This window comes from Drosophila subpulchrella, chromosome X (genome assembly GCF_014743375.2).
Source record: "Drosophila subpulchrella strain 33 F10 #4 breed RU33 chromosome X, RU_Dsub_v1.1 Primary Assembly, whole genome shotgun sequence".
NCBI lineage: Eukaryota > Metazoa > Arthropoda > Insecta > Diptera > Drosophilidae > Drosophila > Drosophila subpulchrella.
Window position 1 is genome coordinate 5,776,634 of NC_050613.1, and position 20,039 is coordinate 5,796,672.

At 45.8% G+C, this 20,039-nt stretch overlaps 4 protein-coding genes across 5 annotated transcripts; all 4 read right to left on the bottom strand.

Annotated features, from left to right (window-relative positions):
• Nucleotides 1-1,772: 1,772 nt before the first annotated feature.
• Nucleotides 1,773-3,430, bottom strand: LOC119557994 (protein THEM6). Its single transcript, XM_037871097.1, has 2 exons — nucleotides 3,260-3,430; nucleotides 1,773-2,730 (listed from the first exon to the last, which is right to left on the bottom strand). The coding sequence occupies exon 2, from the start codon at nucleotides 2,702-2,704 to the stop codon at nucleotides 2,123-2,125; it is 582 nt and encodes a 193-aa protein (XP_037727025.1). The 5' UTR covers nucleotides 2,705-2,730; nucleotides 3,260-3,430; the 3' UTR covers nucleotides 1,773-2,122.
• Nucleotides 3,431-4,675: 1,245 nt separating this feature from the next.
• Nucleotides 4,676-8,539, bottom strand: LOC119557981 (protein THEM6). Of its 2 annotated transcripts, XM_037871068.1 has the most exons (4): nucleotides 8,473-8,539; nucleotides 7,503-7,737; nucleotides 6,287-6,501; nucleotides 4,676-5,510 (listed from the first exon to the last, which is right to left on the bottom strand). In XM_037871068.1, exons 2-4 carry the CDS (start codon nucleotides 7,660-7,662, stop codon nucleotides 5,046-5,048), a joined length of 840 nt encoding a protein of 279 aa, XP_037726996.1. In that variant the 5' UTR covers nucleotides 7,663-7,737; nucleotides 8,473-8,539; the 3' UTR covers nucleotides 4,676-5,045. The 2 variants fall into 2 exon arrangements, with proteins under 2 accessions (XP_037726996.1, XP_037726995.1); XM_037871067.1 differs by lacking the exon at nucleotides 8,473-8,539 and having other exon boundaries at nucleotides 7,503-8,437.
• Nucleotides 8,540-10,139: 1,600 nt separating this feature from the next.
• Nucleotides 10,140-19,881, bottom strand: LOC119557980 (multiple inositol polyphosphate phosphatase 1). Its single transcript, XM_037871066.1, has 5 exons — nucleotides 19,562-19,881; nucleotides 18,703-19,136; nucleotides 12,046-12,431; nucleotides 11,290-11,484; nucleotides 10,140-11,230 (listed from the first exon to the last, which is right to left on the bottom strand). Exons 1-5 carry the CDS (start codon nucleotides 19,740-19,742, stop codon nucleotides 11,059-11,061), a joined length of 1,368 nt encoding a protein of 455 aa, XP_037726994.1. The 5' UTR covers nucleotides 19,743-19,881; the 3' UTR covers nucleotides 10,140-11,058.
• Nucleotides 12,294-18,041, bottom strand: LOC119557978 (regulatory-associated protein of mTOR). The gene is made up of 3 exons (XM_037871059.1): nucleotides 16,051-18,041; nucleotides 12,584-15,991; nucleotides 12,294-12,431 (listed from the first exon to the last, which is right to left on the bottom strand). The coding sequence occupies exons 1-3, from the start codon at nucleotides 17,531-17,533 to the stop codon at nucleotides 12,424-12,426; spliced, it is 4,899 nt and encodes a 1,632-aa protein (XP_037726987.1). The 5' UTR covers nucleotides 17,534-18,041; the 3' UTR covers nucleotides 12,294-12,423.
• Nucleotides 19,882-20,039: the final 158 nt, after the last annotated feature.

The following is a 20,039-nucleotide window of genomic DNA, read 5'->3' on the forward strand; positions in this document are numbered from 1 at the left end:
AACTTAACTTTAATTTCTTATTAGTGTATCTAAATTTAAAAAAAAGAGGCAATGGTTAAAAAACAAAGCTAAGGCACTTAAAACTTTTTTATGAGTCTATCTTTGCTGTGCAAAAATTATGCCATGAACCACAAATATTGAAATATCTTTTATGTATAACAGACAATTAATTATACATATACCCAATTATCTCATTTATAACTAATCTAATATAATTTAAAAAAGCCACTGGGAACAAATGGCTTAAATATTTTCGTGCTGTGAAATATCTGTTAGAATATAAACTTTCCAGGTTCATGCATATCCCAGGATGGTAAAACCGTCTTAGACCGCTATTTAAATTCAAATCAAATATAAAAGCCTACTATTTCTCTGAGTGTATTTTCTGGTGACAGTTGCACCAAGACCCTCGCGCTCTGAGAGAAAAATGCTGTGGAGAATCGAGTCGAGGAGTACGTGAGGCCCCAAAAGAGAGCTACGAAAGCGCCGCGCGCGCCGTCTGCATACTTTATGAATGAGATTTATGTTTAGATTTCAGTGTCACGTTTTGATCCACTTTTGGGCCTAAGCACCACACAGAAAATAAGCAAAAAACAAAAAGAAGCACAACAAATGGAGAGATTTGAAATACAAACGACGGGAAGTGGAAGTGGTCAGCACTCATACGCCGTGTGTGCAGCTGTTGCAGTCCGACATGACGTCACGGATTACACTACGGATTACGGCAAGCAATCAGCTGTTTGCCGATCTTTAACTTAAATATGAGGAAATAAAAGATAAAATACAAAAACTCAATAACATTAGTTTAGTTTAGTTTTTTTATTTAGTTTATTAGTTTTATGAAGAAATAAAAAAACACAGGAGCTACAAAATTAAAAGTAATATGATTTTGTATAAAAAAAAAATGATTGAATTGGTTGTAAACCCTTGTTCAATCGAAAAAAGGAATTAAAAGCTTAGTTTTCTAATGGAAAATACCGGGGAGTTGTGTTAAGAAAGATATGTTATTATATTTGTATATCATTTGGTTTTTTGTAAAAAAATATAAAAGTGGTCAAGAAAATTGATTTTCCAAGGTAATAAAGACAGTTAGCTTAGGTGTCCAGCTATACAAATCAGTCTACCTTTAAGCGATGGGTTTCTTTTTATCCAAAGTGAAACAAAAAAAAAGATAACTTCTCATATATGGCTAAAAATTAAAACAGTCTCAACACATCTCTTCCCCAATAGATTACCTAGAAAATCCCGTTATTTTTAATGGTTTCTATGGACACCGTGTTTATAAATATCTTCTGGGAATCCCACTCCGAATATTTTGGGACTGCACACATTGTTTATGACTATTTTTGTGTGAAATTCGCAAATTTGCGAAATTTTTGCATATGCTGCGACCAAATTGCTGATGGTGGCATTCCCACAACAGTTTCGTTTTTGAGTTGCATAACCAAACAACAGACAGCATTAATAACTATGCCATAACGGAGGCAGCAGAAAAGAAAATAAACAATCCATCGACTTATCGACACCGACTTTGCGTTGCGTGATATCGAACTTAGCATAAATGAAAGTCTGGAAAAGAAACTTCATCGACCCCTGCAATAAAATGCGTTTCTTCGAAAAGTGTTTGATAAAACCAGCACAATAAGGAAAGGTAATAAAGAATGTGCATATTCCAAACGAAAAATAGTAATCACATATTTTTTATTATGATCATTATTTATTATTTTAACCTGGATGGTTGTTTGTTGTAAAAAATAAAATAAGATAATAACTATTTTGTTGGAAAAAAATCTATATTTAAAAAGCTTCGGCCACTCCATTTAAGTAATATCTTTATACAAATTATTCATTATAAGTAAGGCACTGTGTGAAAACATAAGCATATGGTCAAGTTGTCATGGGTTGTTGTTTAGAATGTGGAATTCACAATTTCTCGAATAATAGGAACAATGTTATTTATAACAAACAAATCAAAATGTTTACAGTACCTATATTGGTTTTTGTAAAATGTGAGAAAAATCAGTCTAAAATGTTTGCACTGTGCACTCAAAAAAAAATGTTACTAGACTAAGCAAATAAGGCAAGAGTAAATGATTTGTGAAGGTGGGTCAGGTCGTGCAGATCACTTGTCCTTTCGCAGCTTCTGGCTCGAGAGTTCGATGGCGTCCAGCCAGAGCTTGAGTTCCTCCGGTTTCTCCGGTCGCTGGGCGGTCTCCGGATAGGTCTTCAGGACCTCGAGGACATTGGCGTTGGTGATGTTCTGCTTGGACATGGCCACCGCCCGCACGAAGCCGTCGGAAAGGGTGACGAACTGCTGCTCCAGGTAGATGGCCTTGTCGTCCCACCAGATCAGCTTGGTCTGGATCTTGTACGGATGGAAGATGGGGATGGTGCGGCGGTACCGGACGCTGCTGGCTCCCTGGACGGCTCCGCCTCGTCGCTCCCGGATCCGCTCGTAGAGACCGGTGAGGGCGTAGAAATGGAAGCGGGCAAAGTCCAGTTCCCGAAGGTAGCGGGCATTGTTCATGTGCCGGATGAAGATGTCCACATCCTGGGACGTGCACAGCCCGTAGATCGTCGTGGTGTCCGTGACCTTGCGCTTCTGCTGGAACAGCCGACCCGCAAACACCGTGAACACACAGCGGATGAAGTAGTTGACATCCCAGATCACGTAGAGGATCAGCAGTACCACCAGCCAAGACATCGCAGTGTCGAGTGTATGTATTTACTCTGAAAAGATGGGAGGGGAAAACCCGTTAGTGACAGCGAACACTTTTACTACACTGCAAGAAATCGTGGAATATTGCACTCGAAGTTCCAGCTAAGAAATGTTTCTTCTTTGCCATTTAAATGTAGATTAGGTGTTCACTTGTATTATTTCATTTTAAGTTTTAAACGTCCTAACTATACATTATAAGATACAATCCTATATCATAAAAAGTCTTTTATGAAACATTTGTCACAGCAATATTTTGGAATATTAAAAAAAATTAAGTTAAATGCTTGTCCTATTATTAGTATAGTCTATCTAAATAATTTCATATTCGTCTTTTAAGCAAAACCAATTTACAAACATTATTTGGATAACAAAGGGTAAACATTTTAAAGGAGTTGTGACTATAAGCAAAAGATATGGCCAACATTTTTCAGTGTGCATCAGACTTTGGTGCTGATTTATCGGATCGCCAAAGTCCGATCCGGGAAAGTCAATTATATCGGTTGACCCCTTCGCCAAGCAGCTGGATATAGGTATACTTACATTTGCAGTCGGTCGTTCCGTTCAGCTCAGCGAAACAAGCTAGTAACTAACAGCGGGACGAGCGGGCGGGAAGGCGGTGGGGCGGTGAAACGCAGAGCGGTACGCAAATACACAACCGTTGGCCAAGCACGACCACAGACGACTGAAGATTGTAGACTGTAGACTGCAGACTGTAGACCGTAAACTGAAGACGGCCGGTTGGCAAAGGCGAAGACGACGCAACGCCGAAGCAGAACAAAGCAATAGCTCGAAAGTTAGCCAACACGAGCAGTGCTGCCAACTCTATATTACCTATTTGGCTAAAACCTGAACATAACATATTGTTAATATAAAATATTAAGGCAATAAGAAAAATGTTAAATTAATAGGTCTTCTTTGATTGAAACAGCATTTTAAATATACATATTATTTAGTTTTCAGTATTATATATTGTATTTGGCTAGGAAAAAGCTAATTTAACAACACTAAGCGAAATCAGTGAATTGAGTGGAAGCGATAATGAGAAGACAAAGCGGTAATGGGAAAAAGAAAGTACTGACAGCTCGGCCTTTTAAGAGACAAAACTAAATGTTTTTAAACGACGAAAGAACGAGCAATATTTTAAAACTTACTAAGACGTGTTAAAAATGTATTCCTAGGCGTATACGCAATTTAAGATCTCTTTAAAACTTATATATTGTATAATTATAGGGAGGAAGCCCCAGCTGTATTAGCAAAAAATTTCTGACTTTTTATAAATACTGTAATTACCAAGTGTAAATAATTTCCCTTGTGATTTCTGTAAAACCACTAGACAAATATTGATGTCATTTTTCGACAGTTATTGAGACTTAGCCGCAAAAAAGGGCAGTAGCCAGCTTAAATAATTGATTTAGCTACTTTAAACAAATAACTATGGTCAACACTGGAAAAAGCCCTTTTACATTCACCCCCCCATGCCATTCTTCACCCCATATTTTTCACCAACTTGTAAAGATAATCCCAGCTTTTTCCAACAATCGATTGATATGAATTTCTATGGCGTAATTAGCAAATTCACAGGTAAACGCTTAAAATTATAGTCATCAGGTGTAAACACTAGCCATCGAACTGCGATCACCTGGCTGTATTCAAGCTGCAAATTACCTGAATAGACAGTGCTTTAAAGGGCCGCTGCTGAAAGTTCAAGATGGGGCTTAATAACAAGCTCTAAGCGGCTGATACGAAATCTTAAGAAAATATTTACCGCTGGGTTTTAGTACTACCTAATCATAAGAGCAAGCAAAGCAGAAACCGATTTCAAAAAGAAATAATCAACTATGATTTAAAATAATTTTAATATGATTCTAATGTTTTGTAAGGTTTTATATCTCGACACCTGTTATTTTGTAGCCAGCTTTTGGACGCTGAAACGGAAAGCCCAATAAAAACCACTTGTTTGGTTGCATCTTTTCAAGATTTTGTTGTTCATTTTACTAAACAATCATTGTACATCGTAACTTACATACTGTGGACTACCAAGGGGCTTTGTTTTTGTTTGTTCAGGGGGCGTGGCTGATCTCTAGGTAATTATACAATTAGTTAAGGCCAAAAGAGGGCGGGATTTTTTTTTGTTTTGTTTTTCAGACACTTACATAGCTTACAATTTACACATTCCACGGACACACTTAGACATTAAACATTAGCACACATTAGCACGCACACACACACACACACAAGCACGCGAGACAAAAAATGGGTTAATATTAGAGTATTCCGTTTCCGGTTGCACATGCACTTCCGCCCTTGGCGATTCCAACGACTCCAGTCAGCAGCCGCTGCGCAGGTTCTTGCTGGACATGTCGTTGTACTCGATCCACTTGGACAGCTCCGGAGGCAGCGAGGGCTTCAGCTTGAGGCAGTGCGCCGCCGTCGTGGGCGTGGCACCGGCAGCGGTAGCGGTAGCGCCAGCGGCAACCGCACCGGCACCCGTCGCCCCCCCTCCGTTCGTCCCATGTCCATTCTCCGCCAGCGAAGTGTCCATCGCCGGATTGCTAATACCGCCAGACGCCGCCGCCGACGCCGCCGCCGCCGACGAGGGCGCAGCCAGCGAAGGCGACGCCGACGCCCGGAATCCATTGGAGGAGGTCCTGGGCAGGAGTTCCGCCATAACCGCCTCCATGGAGACGTCGATCACCCGCTGCCGGCAGATGGCGATGCAGTGCACAAACTTGTCCGACGGACGCACGAATCGGTGCTCCATGAACAGCGACTGCTCGTCCCAGTAAATAATCTAAAATAAAAGGCAGGGATGTCGAGATTAGCACAGGGATTTCAATCTAGAAGAAACGAACTTCGGCAATCCGAAGTGGTAATGCCCTTGCAGATTACTCTATTTAAAGTGTGACTAAAATAGAATTGACACAAAGACTTCAAAAAATGTGTCTTAATAAAATCTGCAAGTCAAATTCTAACCACTCTAGCCCTAAATATGTGGGTGCCAGAGCGACTGTTTCCTAGATTGCACACGAGCTCCACCTAGCGGTCATTAATTTTAAATTAATGGTCCGATGTGAACAATTTCTGACAGGCTTAGTGTGGTGTAAAAACTATAATACACAGAGAAAAAAAATTTGATAGGATATGATGATAATTTTGATGATTTTCTATCAATTCTATCTAGATACGGGGCGTATCCCTTTCATATGTTCGCATATGTTCTTACATTTTTCACTTATATATTTCGTTAAGAATGCAATGTTGATAGCTCATTATTACCGAGAGTAATTTTAGGCGGTATTTGTATATTTTCTGTCCTTTTTGATTTGAGAAATTATACTTAATAAACTTACTATGCGAATATCAAATGGATCATAAGGTGTTATTTTTTATAGTCGACTTTTTAACAACCTCGTTAGTATTTTTTTATATTCTGGTAGTGGTGACAATTTTCAGATGAACAAAACAAATTTTTGTATCATATCTTGCTTTTCACAATATGGGATCAATATTTAAGAACGCGTAATATATTTTTATAATAGTACTTATATTATCGAGTTGTGAACTCACCCGTGACACAATGTTAAACCGGTGGAAGGGGCGGATGAAGCGGCGGTAGCGGATGGTGGCCGCCCCCTGAAAAACGGATCCGCCCATTCCTGTGATGGTGCGGTACAGATTGGTCCGCTCGTAAAAGTCCACGCGGGCGAAGTCCAGCTCACGAAAGTATCGAGCGTTGTTCATGTGGTACAACAACGTATCCACATCGTTGGTGAGACAGAGTCCTAGAATAGGGATGAGATAAAGGGTTAAATGAAATTAAGGTATCTTAATGGGATGGAAAGAGGAAGAAAGTAGAAATAATTTGGGATACTTCAAGAATTAACAGTTTAAAGAGTTCAGTTCCCCAAGACTTATCCCTCTTGCTATTGGCTTAATATTTAATGATTAGAATTATGCCTGGTTAAGTCATATCGATAAAATAACTCCACTAATAGCAATAGTGGCTTGGTTCTCTAGAACCCTTAGACAAATAATTGCTTTCATAAAATAAATAAATTTTAAGTATCCCAGTAAAGCCAACACTGCGTATAAGTGATAACCTTTAGAACCATCTTGTTGGCTTTTAAACGTATATAGTCCACCCTATATAGAACCAGCGTGTGCCGCTTAAAAACTAAAATTATGCACTCAGAAAGTTTCACAATGTCAGTAAAGCTATTTGTCGATTTTGACCTTGAGCAATATCATTAATATTTAATGGCTTGAAAACACGAATTATGCTCATCGGATATTTTTATTACATATTTGCAGCTATATAAATGCGCTTTAAAAACAATAACGATTTTCCTGACGTCTGTACATAGATTTAAATTTTTAAACAAAATAAGACTTGAGAAAATGTAAAATGCAATTATAAAACTTTCTTAAACTAAGAATTTTAAAACGGTTAAGTTTTCAAAGCAATAAATTGGTATTTGTATTGCTTTACAATCTCATAAGATTCTTAAATTCCTATATTTTGTATGTCTTAATAAAGTAGTCATTTAACTGATGTTATTTATCTGAAGTACAAGATTGATAGGTGGATTTTTTAAATTTACAGAACAAAGAAAAGTTTTTTGGATGTTGGCCCGTTTTATTTTTCAGTGCATTGGCTAATGCCTGGGTTCCCTTTGTTAATATTATGGGAATGGCTATCAAGGCTATTGGATGTACTCAAATGTCTCCCATTGCCAATGTGTTGGGAATAAGGGATCCAGGGAGTGGACACAGGAGTACTCACCGTTGACCGTGGTGGCGTCCAGGATGTGGCAGCGCCTCTTCACAAACCGCGCCAGCACAACACAGATGCACATGCGCAGGAAGTAGTGGAGCTCCAGGAGTCCGTACAGCACCACGATGGCCAGCAGGACGCTCAGCGCCAGGTAGCACAGCTGCTCCATTCCGCTGGCAGATTGGCAGGTTGGTCGATTTGTGGGCGGACGGGCCAGGGGGCGTGGCAAGCGGAACGGGAGGCGCTGCAATGGGAAGGGGGAGGAAGGGCTCATCAAGACGTTGGGCAATCAAATTGTCAAATGATTGCAAGCTAATTAGAATGCGGAAGCAGGAAGCCAGGCAAGTGCTTGGGGGCTAAGGGTTAAGGGTGACACTTTCGGCGCTCGAGGGTTAAGGTTCCGGGGGTGGTTTCTAAGCGCGGCTCTGGCCCTGGTTCTGGTCCTGGCTAATCTGGCCAAGATGCTGAGCGGAATTAGGTCATGTTTTCACCATCAGGCGAGTCCTTCGGCCAGGACTTGCCCACAAAACACACACACACGATGCACACAGAAAAAATAGGATGTAGATATTATATTTATGTTTAATAAATTCTAAAATTCCAATTTAGGTACCCCCAAATTGTCCCTGTGTAGCACAAACACACACACACATATCGAGAAACACTCGCGCGCGACCAGGACAACCCCTAATTTGTTGATTCGTGGCTCGATTCATGGCCAGGACATTCGGACATCGGGACATCAGGCCACCCGGCCACTTTCAGTCCTCTCCTCCGCTTCCCGCTCTGCTCGCACCACCCCCGAATTTATTTTTAATATCTTCCTATTTTCCAATAACAGGAAAAACCACTAGCACGCGCACACTACACACATTATTAAATTACAAGAAAGCACACGAAAAAAAAACGAGCAACGAAAAAGGTGTTTTCTTCGAAAATGCTTAGGCCAAAAAGAAAAAAATGCTAGCGAAGCGCCTACCGCAGCGACAACAGCGCACTGAGACTGAATCGCCTTTTTGGCCAAATCCAAATCCGCTGGCGAAAAGTCCGCCGCAGCCTCTGCCGCCGCCGCTGCTTCTGATGCCGTCGCAGTCGACGCCTGCGCAGCTCCCACAATCGCCGCTCTCAGCTGACGTCCTCGCAGCTTTCGGCCCCAAAAGCTCCGCGGGCTAAGGGTTGAACCTGTTGCCGGTCCCAGTCCGGTCTGGTCCATTCCACTCGGCACCCCCTTCCCTGTAGTACTAAGAACCAAAGTATAGGGTTTTCATAGAACTCTGGGGTATAATAGAACTGGAAAATATGTGATGGGGTGATATATTGCTCATATCATAATCATCATCATAATCCGTGTAGCATACCAAACAAAAATTGAATACGATCGGGTATTTTGTGGAACGAAGGGAAATAATAAAACTAAAACATTTATGTGTGACGGGATCTTTATGATATTCCGAATTAGAACCCCCACAAACATTGAATATCCATTAGAGTAGGGTGACCTTCCTGCAGAACTTTATAATAGAAGTTGGGGTCACAAAATGTTGCATCTTCCACTTCTGTGAGTACACCATACACCATTTGTTATAGTGGTACAACCCAAGGCCTATCGCAGTCAACCCTCGCTATGGGGTCTTTCGAATTTCTTATACCAGATTCTGGCAGAACCCAGGGCTATATTGCATTTTAGCTCATGTTTGTAACAGGCAAGCTTAAAAAAGTGCAGTCATTAGAGCGAAAAGGGGGGAAGAACTTGCACCCAAAACTAGGTGCTAATTATAATTTTTCCATAATTAAAACACAAATTATAATAGGAAATACGATGCTTGCATATTTTCAATTAACTATAATTAGGTGTTTGTAATAATATACAATTTTCCAACTCGAGAAATTGTTGGTTTTTTCGCCTAAGAAAGAAATCCGGTTTCAGCTTAATGGAAATAAAACCAAGGGGTATTATCGTTATTAGTTATATAATTAATCATTTTAAAGGGGTTTCTTTAAAAATTACATGTTTAATGTAGTTTTTCAAACTAAAATCCAACAACTTTTTCGGAACTGTTGATATGAAATATATCTTATAGTAAAAGGTACAAAGCAAGTCCCAATGGATTATTATCGTCAATTGAATTGCACTGGTAAACAAAACCAAGGTTCTCGAGTGGTTACTTGAGCCAGAATAGAGATATTTCCGCTTACCCGGGCCCAAAAAGGCAAACAAACGTAGATCAAGTACTTATTTCCATGGAAAAAGTAAATGCCAAGAATAAACCCACTTGATTTCGCAAACTTTCGATCGGAAGCTCGAATACTCGGGTATTATATGTGCGACAGCCATATCACACCCACATATAGGTCTAGAATCTTGAATCCGCAGAGATGGCCTTTGTTCCGCTGACTGGGGACTATATATACACATATATGTATGGCCCTCTCGAGAGGTAACACAAATTAGCTGGCTGTAAACACTAGCAGGGCACACGGCGAGCAAATACGGGAAGTTTGCACCCATAAAAATAAAAACAATGGGGAAAAATCGAAGAAACTATTTAAAAGCCTGCTAAAAAGCCATGTCATTCGCCTACAGGTGCACATTGATTTTTCGTTTTTCTTATTTCTAGCCTCAACAAATTGAAAAGTCCAAGCGAGTTAAGCTTTAAACTAGAATTTTCGTTAGTTTTATTTGTTGTTCTTGTTGTTGGGTTTTCGATAGGACAAACAAAATTAGACAAAAGTGATTAAAGTCGTAAGTGCTATGTACAAAGTGTGTGGGTCTCCCTCTACGCTGAACGATTGATAGGAACCCAACATTTGTTCCATATCTTTGCCTTCTTAAATTTATATCCGGTTTCGTTTATAGGTATATAACACAAGTTAGCACAACGAACGTATTGTTTTTCTTTTCTTTTGTTGGTGGCAAAGGATCGATTTGAATAGAGGCATATAAATAACGCTTGTGTTTGTATATATATGTGTGGTGTGTTGGGTATATAAACTATAGTTAATTATCTCATACATCAGTATTTATATATATACAGTATGCGTTGCCAGCTGGCTTTGGGTTTAGGATTAGGTTAAGGTATAGTATGATTAACTGGATAACAAAAAAAAAAGTAAACCAAGATTAGTCGTGTACATCCTTACAGCAGTTGGGGAGACATCCAGAGTATATAGATTAAAGTATATGTAAAGCGTGACACGGGCTTGCGTCTCCCTTTCTCGTTCCCTCTTGCGTTCTCCGTCTCGCTCTGTCTCCTGCACTCGTCCTCGAAGTTCGCTTGTTCTGGATTGGATGGTCCACATTGATTAATAAGGCATACGAAACACACAGACGCCACTTGGTCAACACATAACGCTCTGGCCTCTCATCTCTTACAAAACTAAATTCCAGCTCCTTCGCATCTATTCCATTCTTATCTATATCATTTATTTCAGTTGTATCCTAAACATTCCGACGAATCCCTTTTCCTGAGGTCTTGCAGTAGCAGGGGAGCAGAGCAACAAAAAAGCAGTTCGTCATCATCATCAGCAGCAGCAGCAAATCCAGCATTCATTTCGGTTCTTCTTTTTATTTGGACTTCACCCGGCACAGCTCCTCGACGTTGCAGTGGTCTACGCTCTTGGCGTAAAGGCGACGTAGTGTGGCCAGCGGACAGAGGTCCTTGTCCTGCGGGCATCCGGGCAGGCGCACCACTCTCTCCTGGTGCAGCACCAGGACCTGCGGCTCCTCCTTGTCGCAGCTGCAGGGTATGTTGGCTATTAGACACTTCACATTATGGCCACTTTGGCTATCACTTACTCGTAGCGGAGGAAGGCCAAGTTGGTCGCGAACGCGTCGATTTGGCTTGTGCGCCAACGACGCTCGCTGGCAAAGTGCTTGTGCGTCAGCGGCTTCTTGTCCCGGGCCAATCCCAGGTGGGCCAGTAACTTGAGTAGCGTTCCCGAGTGCGTGAAGTACAACGTGGCGTTGGCCCGTCGCTCCTCCGTCGAAGAACTGAAAACAAAATCCATACATATTATCACACATATTGTCAAATCTTTCTAGCGTAAACTAGAAACCATGATGAAAAATTATACAAATGCTAAATTGTATAGTAAAATACCTAATTGTTATTTAAGTTTGCAGTTTTGGGAAGTGGTAACCAACCAAATAAATTAACTTTCAGTCAAAGTTGCTTTAGCTAAATATTTAGCATCGACAAAGGAGATTGCTTTATTTGAAAATGAAAATTGCTTTGCATGATTAAAATGAATGTACAAAACCAGATCTGTACAGGATTTGCAATAGAAACTTGTTTACCGTAGGCTCTTTATAGATCAAGATAAAGATGTTTAATCAATGGACAAATAGATAGATCGCACATCTCATTTAGAAATATACAAATATTAATAGCAACCCATTTCATTTTTGCTGAAAAACATGACCATACAAAATAAATAGTATACTATAATAATAGTAGTTATCTATAAATATATTCTTATCTTAGCTTTATATAAATAAAATAAATAACTCTTCACAAGTAGATTACAACTATGGGACACTGGCTGCACTCACCTAAGGGCCGCAAACATATCTGCGATTGCCGGACAGGCAATGCGATGGGTCAGTTCGTAGCCGTAGCCATCGTTCCAATAGTACTCCAGGTCCTCGAAGAACTCCAGCGCCTCCAAGGCGGCTACATCGAAGAAGTTGCACCACACGGAATCAGATGAGGATCGGGAACCAGAACCACGTCGCGGGCGATGCCAAGCCGTCTCGAAAGCACACACCGTGTACATGAGCTGAACATCCTCCGGCTGAAGACCCGGCAGCCGGGTGCTGCTCCGTATCTGCTCCACTGCTGATTGCATCTGCGGCTCCGAAAGGAACCTGCGTGCGTTGACCAAGGTTTCGGGATTCTTATCGACGTCAGTTTTCCACTTCCCACAGCCCTTATAGAACTGCAAGGAGAAATACCAATAACATATTAGTTAGGATACATTAAATGGGAACTATAACTAGAGAATGACTTGAATAAATGTTAGTGTTATACATATATTTATTAAATAAACCTCTAAAATGCTGTCTTCTTATTTTTGACAGCGATCTCTACCTGGGGTGGGGCTGTAGATGGCCACCATATTGTCCACGAAGCCCACCGCCAGCTGCACCTTGTACGCGTGAAACGACAGCCAGGTGGGATGGCCGATCTTGGGCCCAATGAAGCCCTCGTTCGTCCGCAGCACCTTCTGCACCCGCCCGTCCAGGGAGTAGATTGCGATCTTGGAAGCATTGCCGCAGGCCACAGTGCCAGCTATCTGGTGACTGGCTATGGCCGTCACATCGCCACCTGCGTCCCACTCGTGCACTACATCGCTGACACTACTGGGGAACTGGCTCGCCCTCAAGTCCGCCACGCTGATCCGGCCCTCTGTACAGCCGGAGACCAGCATCGTATCGTTGGCCCGCAGGCTGGCGTGCAGGATGGGGGCACTGTGGCGCCGGTACACGGAGATCCTGGCGTCCTGCGGCGAACATCGCTTGTCGAACAGCTGTACACTGCCGTCGTCGCAGCCGGCGAGGATCACATCAGATCGCATGTTGGGCAGGTAGGGTGCCAGTACCCGGGCGCAGGTTTCACTGCGACCCAATGGAATATCCGCCAGTTTTAGCTCCCTTTCCACGTCCCAGATGCGTATAAATCGACAGCCGCCGCCGCCTATCACCAAATGTTGGCTGCACTGCTGCCAGGAAGTCACGATGCTTCCCGTGCCAGATCCACCCATCGAGAGTCCAGACGAATCCGCACCCTTGCCAATGCTTCCTCCGCTGGCCCCGCTGCGCTGGCGGTGGCCGTGCTGATTAACCTGGCCGAGGGCTGTCCAGGCGGTTACCAAGCCGGCCTTGCTTGGAGAATCCTCGGAGGTGCCAGAGCTGGCCGGCGGCGAGGATTGCCAGACACGCACCACTCCGTCTTCGTGGGCGACAAGATTGAGCGCCATATCCTGGGCATTGATAAACTCGATGCTGCTAACGCGGGCAAACGGGGCGGCGGATAAACCACCTCCTCCTCCCCCTGGGGCAACGCCCGACTTCCGCGGAGTGCTGCCATTGAGCGACGAGGATGATCCGGAACCCGATCCATATCCGGAACTGGAGCTAGTGGCATTGGCTCCTCCTAGAGCCTCCGCACCGTAGGTGCGCACCGAATTGTACTGGAAATCGTAGAACAAAACTTTCTCGCGGTAGGCCACCGCAATCTGGGGCTCATACGGTAGAAGCTTCACGATGGAGGGCGTGAACTGTGTCTTCCGGTTCCACACGCACACATCGTAGCCGAATCGATCGCTCTGTTCCTGGTACTGGCGGCGAGCATGCCGGCGCACGAAATCGTTCCGCAAGAAGCGCAGTCTCCTACGACGCAGCTCCGCGGAGTTGCGATCCACGGGGTAGCGCTGGCGTCCCTCTTCCGTGACTCCCTCGGCACTACTGTAGCGCTCCTTACCCGGCCTCGTGAAATAGGAAATGGCCCAGGGAATAAACTCGGTCAGGACGATAGGGGTAAGGCTGTGTCCGGGCTCCAAGTACTGATTGCTCTCGCTGCCGCTGCTCCGCGCCGAGTGGGTGCTCTCCCTCGGCCCGCTGGGCAGACCCAGGCCAGCTCCTCTGGAATAGGCTGGTCCGCTGTCAGTCTCATCGTTGATCGAGCTGGTGCGCAGCTTCCGCTGCAGGATGGATGCAGGATCTCCTGCAGCCACGCCGCCACCACTGCCTGAAAGTCGCAGCTTCTGCGCCCAGTGACTGGCGGCCGACGCTGTTGCTCCGACAGGCGGGGATTCTCCGGCCGCTCCAGCTCCTCCTGGTCCGCCGCCGCTGCCCAGGTAATTAACCCTAGTGTTTGGACTGGGCGGCAGGCTTACACTTAGGCTGCTGCACTTCTCCGAGGCTGTGGCCATGGTGGCCTCCTTGGCAGCCATAATGGGACACAATGCCGTATCCTTTACATGGTCCACAATCTCCTGGGCGATGGCTGCCACACGTGGAAACGGATCCTGGGCTAGATTGCAGATGCCCAGCCACAATTTGGTGAAGATCGACTGGAATGGTATGCTGTTATTGCCTCCCGCAGCTCCGGAGGCTCCTCTTCCGACCGAGCTGCCAGACCCACTCTTCGAGCGACCCAAAGTGTTGCCGGATGAACCGGCACCCGAGCTGGTTGAAACACCGCCCATGTTGGATATGGAGCTGGAGCTGGCTCCCCTTCGGATGGTCACATGACGCTCCAGGCTGTGCGTGGAAGAGGTCAGATCCCGGGGATCTCCGCACATCACAAACGAGGCGGCGGTGGCGTGGCCGCGCATATGCTCCGCCAGATAGACGGCCACGAACTGCGACTCGAAGAGCAACACCATCCATTGCAGGGCGGCGGCCAGCTCCATGCGCACCAGCGGCGACATATCCTCGCCCACGGTCTCCAGCATGGTGATGGCAATGATGCGATCGATGTTATTGGCCTGCTCCTCGCTGCGGTCCGTCACGGAGCTGATAAATGTGCCCAAGGCAAAGACGGCGGCGGCTCGCACTTCCGGAATCGCGTCCCGCAGCAGGACATACAGCTTCTCGTGTGCCAGATCGCGGGCTCCCGACCAGCGTGCCTTCTCGAAGTTCTGCCACAGCATGCCCAGGCAGATTGCCAGCCACTGGCGGAGAAGCCAGCTTCCGTCATTGAGCTGCTCCAGGCAAATGGAAAGCAGGGGACCCTGCAGGGCGCTTGTCTGTCCCAGCAGGAAATTGTGCACAATGGAGGACAGTACGAAGGCGGAGAGCGTGCGGTGCTCCTTGGAGACGGATGTGTCCTGTAGCACGGACAGGAAGTATTTGTACTCCTTGACCAGATCCACCTGGCAGCTGGGGTCCACGGCCAAGATCTTGGCCCAAATGAACACCAAAACGGGACGCAGCTCGCGCGTAGAACTTTGCAGCAGCTTGAGCACATACGGGAAGATGCCCACGCCCAGGGCGAGATTAACGGCCCACGGACCCAGATCCAAGAAGCGAGCCAGCAGTTCAAGGGCCCTCAGTCGGTGCACCTGCGACAGGAGGACTTGAAGCACAATGGGCAGCTGCTCCGGCGGCGTTCTCGACTCCGATTCACTGTCCAGCCAAACCTGGAAGGCCGTGAGCTGGTGCTCAAAGAACGGCAGCTGCCGGTACGGGGCATTGTGATCCAGGATCTCCGGCAACTGCTGCAGTGCCAGGTCCACTACCAGATCCCAAGCCTTCCACATCGGATGGCGATAGCAAGGCGGAAGGGCGGGCAGCGAGACTGGGGTGCAATCGTGGCTGCGCAGGATTCTCTCGGCCAGCAGAAAATTGCGGAACAGGCTGGCCACCAGTAGATCCTGACGAAAGAGGCGCTGAAACAGCTCGCGCGGCAGCGTGTTCCAGGCTATCGTGTCCGTGATGGCGGTGAATATCCAGTTAAGCTCACCCATCATGGTGCGCCGATCGTTTACCTTGCCTATGATGGGATTTAAAGGTTAACAGGGGGACTAGCGTCGAGTAAAGGCGTAACCTCACCTGGTATCTTGTCGATCAGCTCGCTTTGGATGCGCGGCACCATGCCCAGCTTCTCCTGCATGGCGTACCACTTGAGCGCTATGTTTATGGGTGTGGTTAGGCAGCTGGTAAACAAATCCGCCGGCAGCTGGGCATTCATGGGCAGAATTTCGTTGGCCGCACAGGCGGCCAGGTGTATGCAGTTCTTGTAGCTGACCATCTGGTTTGGCAGCTGCACCTGGTTGGCGGCCACATTGGCGGCGCCACCTGAGCCGCACACCAGCTGCTGGACCCCACCTCTTTGCAGGGCGGCGGCCAGCGCCTTTTCCAACTCGTGCTCGTGCTGCTCGGCATACGGCTGAAAGGAATTGATGATGATCCCGGCGTTGGAGCAATCGTACACGTAGATCGAGGGCGCCGACATCCAGGTGATCAGCTCGAAGATGCTCAGGGGGATGTACTGAGTGAATGTCTTGTTGAACACCCAGATCTCTCCATTGGCCGTGGGCTTGGGCACCCCGTGGCCGTTGTAGTGGAAGAGTATACGCTCTCCCTTGGCGTTCCTCCTAAGGGAGGTGCACAGCTTCTTGACGTCCTCCACGGTGGGATCGTGGCACTTCTTGTACCTGGCCCTCGGCTGCCAGCGCTCGTACTGCATCTGCAGATTGCTCCCAATGAGTTCCATGGCCTTGGGTGGCGACACCGAGCTGGGATCTATCCAGCACTCCAGGCGGGAGCAGGGCTGGATCTTGACCACGTCGGGCGGATCCACGCCAATGTTAAGGCACAGGACCAGGGCCACGCTGGCCGTTTTCATGCGCTCGCGGATGCGCCAGGTCTGCCGCTCGTACATCATGGCCTGGATGCGCTCCTTGTGCCGCTTGGTCTGCAGGGAGAGCGGGCACCTTTCGTCCCGAAGTCGCTCCCCGAAGCAAATCTTCTCCGTGGGCGGCTGGGCCTGTAAGCTCTGGAGTTGCTTTATCAGCAGGTGGATGTTCTCGTCCCGGGGCCACTCCTTCCTTATGGTCTTGATCACCACCTGCAGGCAGCTGAGGGAGGCCTGCTCCTGGCCATCGGAGGCCAGTATGTCGGATATTTGCTCAATGTGCTTGACGATCAGAAGAAGCGAGTGGTCGTCCGGCTTTATGTTCCGGACCAACTCACGCAGTGCATATACAGGATCCTCCTGGGAGTGTTCCCTACGGACATTGGCGATGCCGGTGGTGTTGGCCACCTGCTCCTCCGGGATGGCGGAGGACTGCCAGAGTTCGATTTGCTCCAGCTTCTCTGTTATCAAGAGCAGTGGGTCGTTCCATCTAGCGAATACGTATTTTTCGCGCCTCTTGCGGATGAGGGAGCGCAGGGCGGCCAGGGATTCGGCCTCCGCCTGGCAGGAGGACACCCCCTGCTCCGCGACGCTGCCGTTGCTCCCGCTGCCGCTGCTCTCGTCGTCTGCGCTGCCGACGGCGGCAGAGGCGGACTTAGCGCGAACGGCACTTGCCATGTTTTGCGTGTTTTCTTCTGTTTTCTCCTCTCCTTTTTCTGTGGCAGGCGGGTGCAGGGCAGTGCGAACGATTTCCCGGAACGATTACGTCTCTGTTGCGGATCCAAGCAGCTAAAAATCCCCCCGCGGGGACTCTAGCACATAACCCCAAACGCTTTTCGCACTTCCTCGCTCTCCTCCTCGCCGCTTTTCTTTCCCCGTTCGTCGTTCCGCGTTCCTCGTTCCTCCTCTCCACGTTTTCCGCCTACGGATCGCGGCCCATTTCCCGAATACGGTCAAAATGAACTCGCCAAAAACACGCCGCCTGGCCGCTTAAATCGTGGTCGGGCCAGAATAAAATCCGTACCACTTTCTCCGCCGATCTTTGGCGGAAGATGTGGCGCACTCACGGGTTTATATACTCGCCGAGGGGTTTATTTATTTATGTTTAATCAAATTATACGAAAAGAATTGCGCAGAAAATAGAGAGTGTGACCGCGAAATTATCTGTAAATAATACCTTCCGGCTCTGGGAAATATACTTTATATACCATTTTATACGGTCTCTTTATAATATCGAGAGCGTGTCTTCGCTAAGTTAGCGGACATACCATCCCATCGTTTTAGTGCGACCGTATAAGAAACGCGGACGATGTAGTACAGTATGTACCAGAATAATTGCCGAAATTACATCACTCTATACTCTAAAATGTTGGGATGGTGACACGACTGAGTTAGTGAAGAAAACCACCAACATTCTAAAGTGACCGTTTGTCACAGTGCGACATGGCGTTGCCAGATCAGCGACATGCTGAAGTGGGCGCGCAATTTGAAATGTATTTATTTATTTGAGAAATCGAAAATAATGATTATTACAGATTTTCCTGACTAAAAAATCATTTACTAAGTTCTTAAAAAAAACTAGAACACCTATTATAAAACTCAGGCAATTATCGATATTGAAGAGTAGAAAGATATAAAAATCATCAGTAATAATTACTCGTGAGTTTTATTTTATAAAAGTACAAACCACCACAACCGATGATTTTGTCAAGGACTTTGGCAAGGCATGGGTTTAAGGATATAGGTCTATAGCTTTAGGTTCGATTTGGAGTTTTTATGGTTTTAGGAGTAGCTATTAAGTGTATGATTTTTCGGATAAATTAAAAGTACAGCAAAGAAAAACTCACCCTTAGGACAGGATCCTCATGCAAAGGCGGTGGATATCGTACGGAATGGATGCGATTGCGGCCAAATAAGCCCGTAGCGAAGCTCGCTGCACTTTTCCTCGTCCTCTGCGTGGCCGTGTACTTAAAGTAATACCACTCCGGGCTGTACAGTTCCGGAAATAGGTCCGGAAACCGCTTCTGCATCCGCTCCGCCAGCTCAATCAGCTCGTCCTCTCCCTCCGCAACCAGCAACTTCTCGTCTTCGGTAGCATTCAAGTGTTTCCAGCTCCATTGGCGCAGCCTCTTCAGTTCAGCGGAGCATATAGGTGGTTTCGGCTGATCCAGAATGCTTTTCTTTATTTCGGAGAGGCGATTTTGGGCCTGCAAAATAACGGCTTCGCTGGGATTTCGAGTTCCGTGCCGAATGATGTACCAGATTCGGGTAGGGTGGCAACCTTGACGGACGAAACGGGAATAAGCGATTAGTTGGATCAGCTGTTTCATCAACCATATGAAGGTCGAACAGTAATCACCAGCTAACATAAACGGATTCTTTATGTAAATACTATATTTTAATGTATTTCATTTTATTTAATCCTTGCAAGGAATTTATACTTCTGCCCAAATTAATAATAGCAGTAAATTGGGTAAAAAATGCAATTAGCTTAAATCTTTCTATCTTTAATCACAAAAAAATCTATATTTTAAAGATTAAACCCTTTTTTTTAATGAATATTCACACTTTAAAGAACATCCACATTTTTAAGTGTTCACTGAGTTGAGCGCGCACTGTTGCCTGCCAGCTGACAAAACATATGTTCGGTTTTTCTTGGCAGGTGTCCACTGTAAGTGCGGCACAGGGAAAACAACAAATACAAACCGGCGAATTTCGGCGGCGTTTCATCGTAATTGGCGATCGCCCTGTAAGGCGTCTTCGTCGACAGTCTGCCCTCGATATCTGCGCGATTGAGGCGGTGGCACTCCCCCTCCTCGGCCCACGCCACGCCTACGAAGATGTGGAGGAGGAGCAACAAAAACAAACAGTAAAATTGATTTAGCATTTTTCCGGGCGGCCGGAAAAACTTGTCACGAGATCGAAAACAGAGTTTTGCAAAATAAAACAGAGTTAAAACATAGAAACACGAGAGCAAAAGAAAAGCGATACAAAATAAACACGGGAGAAGAACAAATTGACAAGTGTGCCTGTGGCGAAGGGTGGCAACGTTATGGAGGAGAGGAGGTTTTCCGGCAACCCCAACAGACAGTGCTGACAAAATAAAAAACCGTTTCAACCGGTTAAGGGCGCGATTTTCAAAAAGCTTTTTATTGGTTGATTTTAAAACTATTTTGCTGCCTTT

Bases quoted from the DNA above. Each gene is read 5' to 3' on its own strand.
- LOC119557994 (XM_037871097.1), bottom strand. From the start codon at position 2,704: ATGTCTTGGCTGGTGGTACTGCTGATCCTCTACGTGATCTGGGATGTC.
- LOC119557981 (XM_037871067.1), bottom strand. From the start codon at position 7,767: ATGAGCCCTTCCTCCCCCTTCCCATTGCAGCGCCTCCCGTTCCGCTTG. The intron at 6,502-7,502 runs GTGAGTACTCCT...TCCCTATTCTAG, and splicing joins GGACGCCACCACGGTCAACG to GACTCTGTCTCACCAACGAT. The intron at 5,511-6,286 runs GTGAGTTCACAA...CTTTTATTTTAG, and splicing joins GGTTTAACATTGTGTCACGG to ATTATTTACTGGGACGAGCA.
- LOC119557978 (XM_037871059.1), bottom strand. From the start codon at position 17,533: ATGGCAAGTGCCGTTCGCGCTAAGTCCGCCTCTGCCGCCGTCGGCAGC. The intron at 15,992-16,050 runs GTGAGGTTACGC...ATCCCATCATAG, and splicing joins GCTGATCGACAAGATACCAG to GCAAGGTAAACGATCGGCGC.
- LOC119557980 (XM_037871066.1), bottom strand. From the start codon at position 19,742: ATGCTAAATCAATTTTACTGTTTGTTTTTGTTGCTCCTCCTCCACATC. The intron at 19,137-19,561 runs GTTTGTATTTGT...TCGTCCGTCAAG, and splicing joins AACGCCGCCGAAATTCGCCG to GTTGCCACCCTACCCGAATC. The intron at 11,485-12,045 runs GTGAGTGCAGCC...TTTTGTTTTCAG, and splicing joins GATATGTTTGCGGCCCTTAG to TTCTTCGACGGAGGAGCGAC.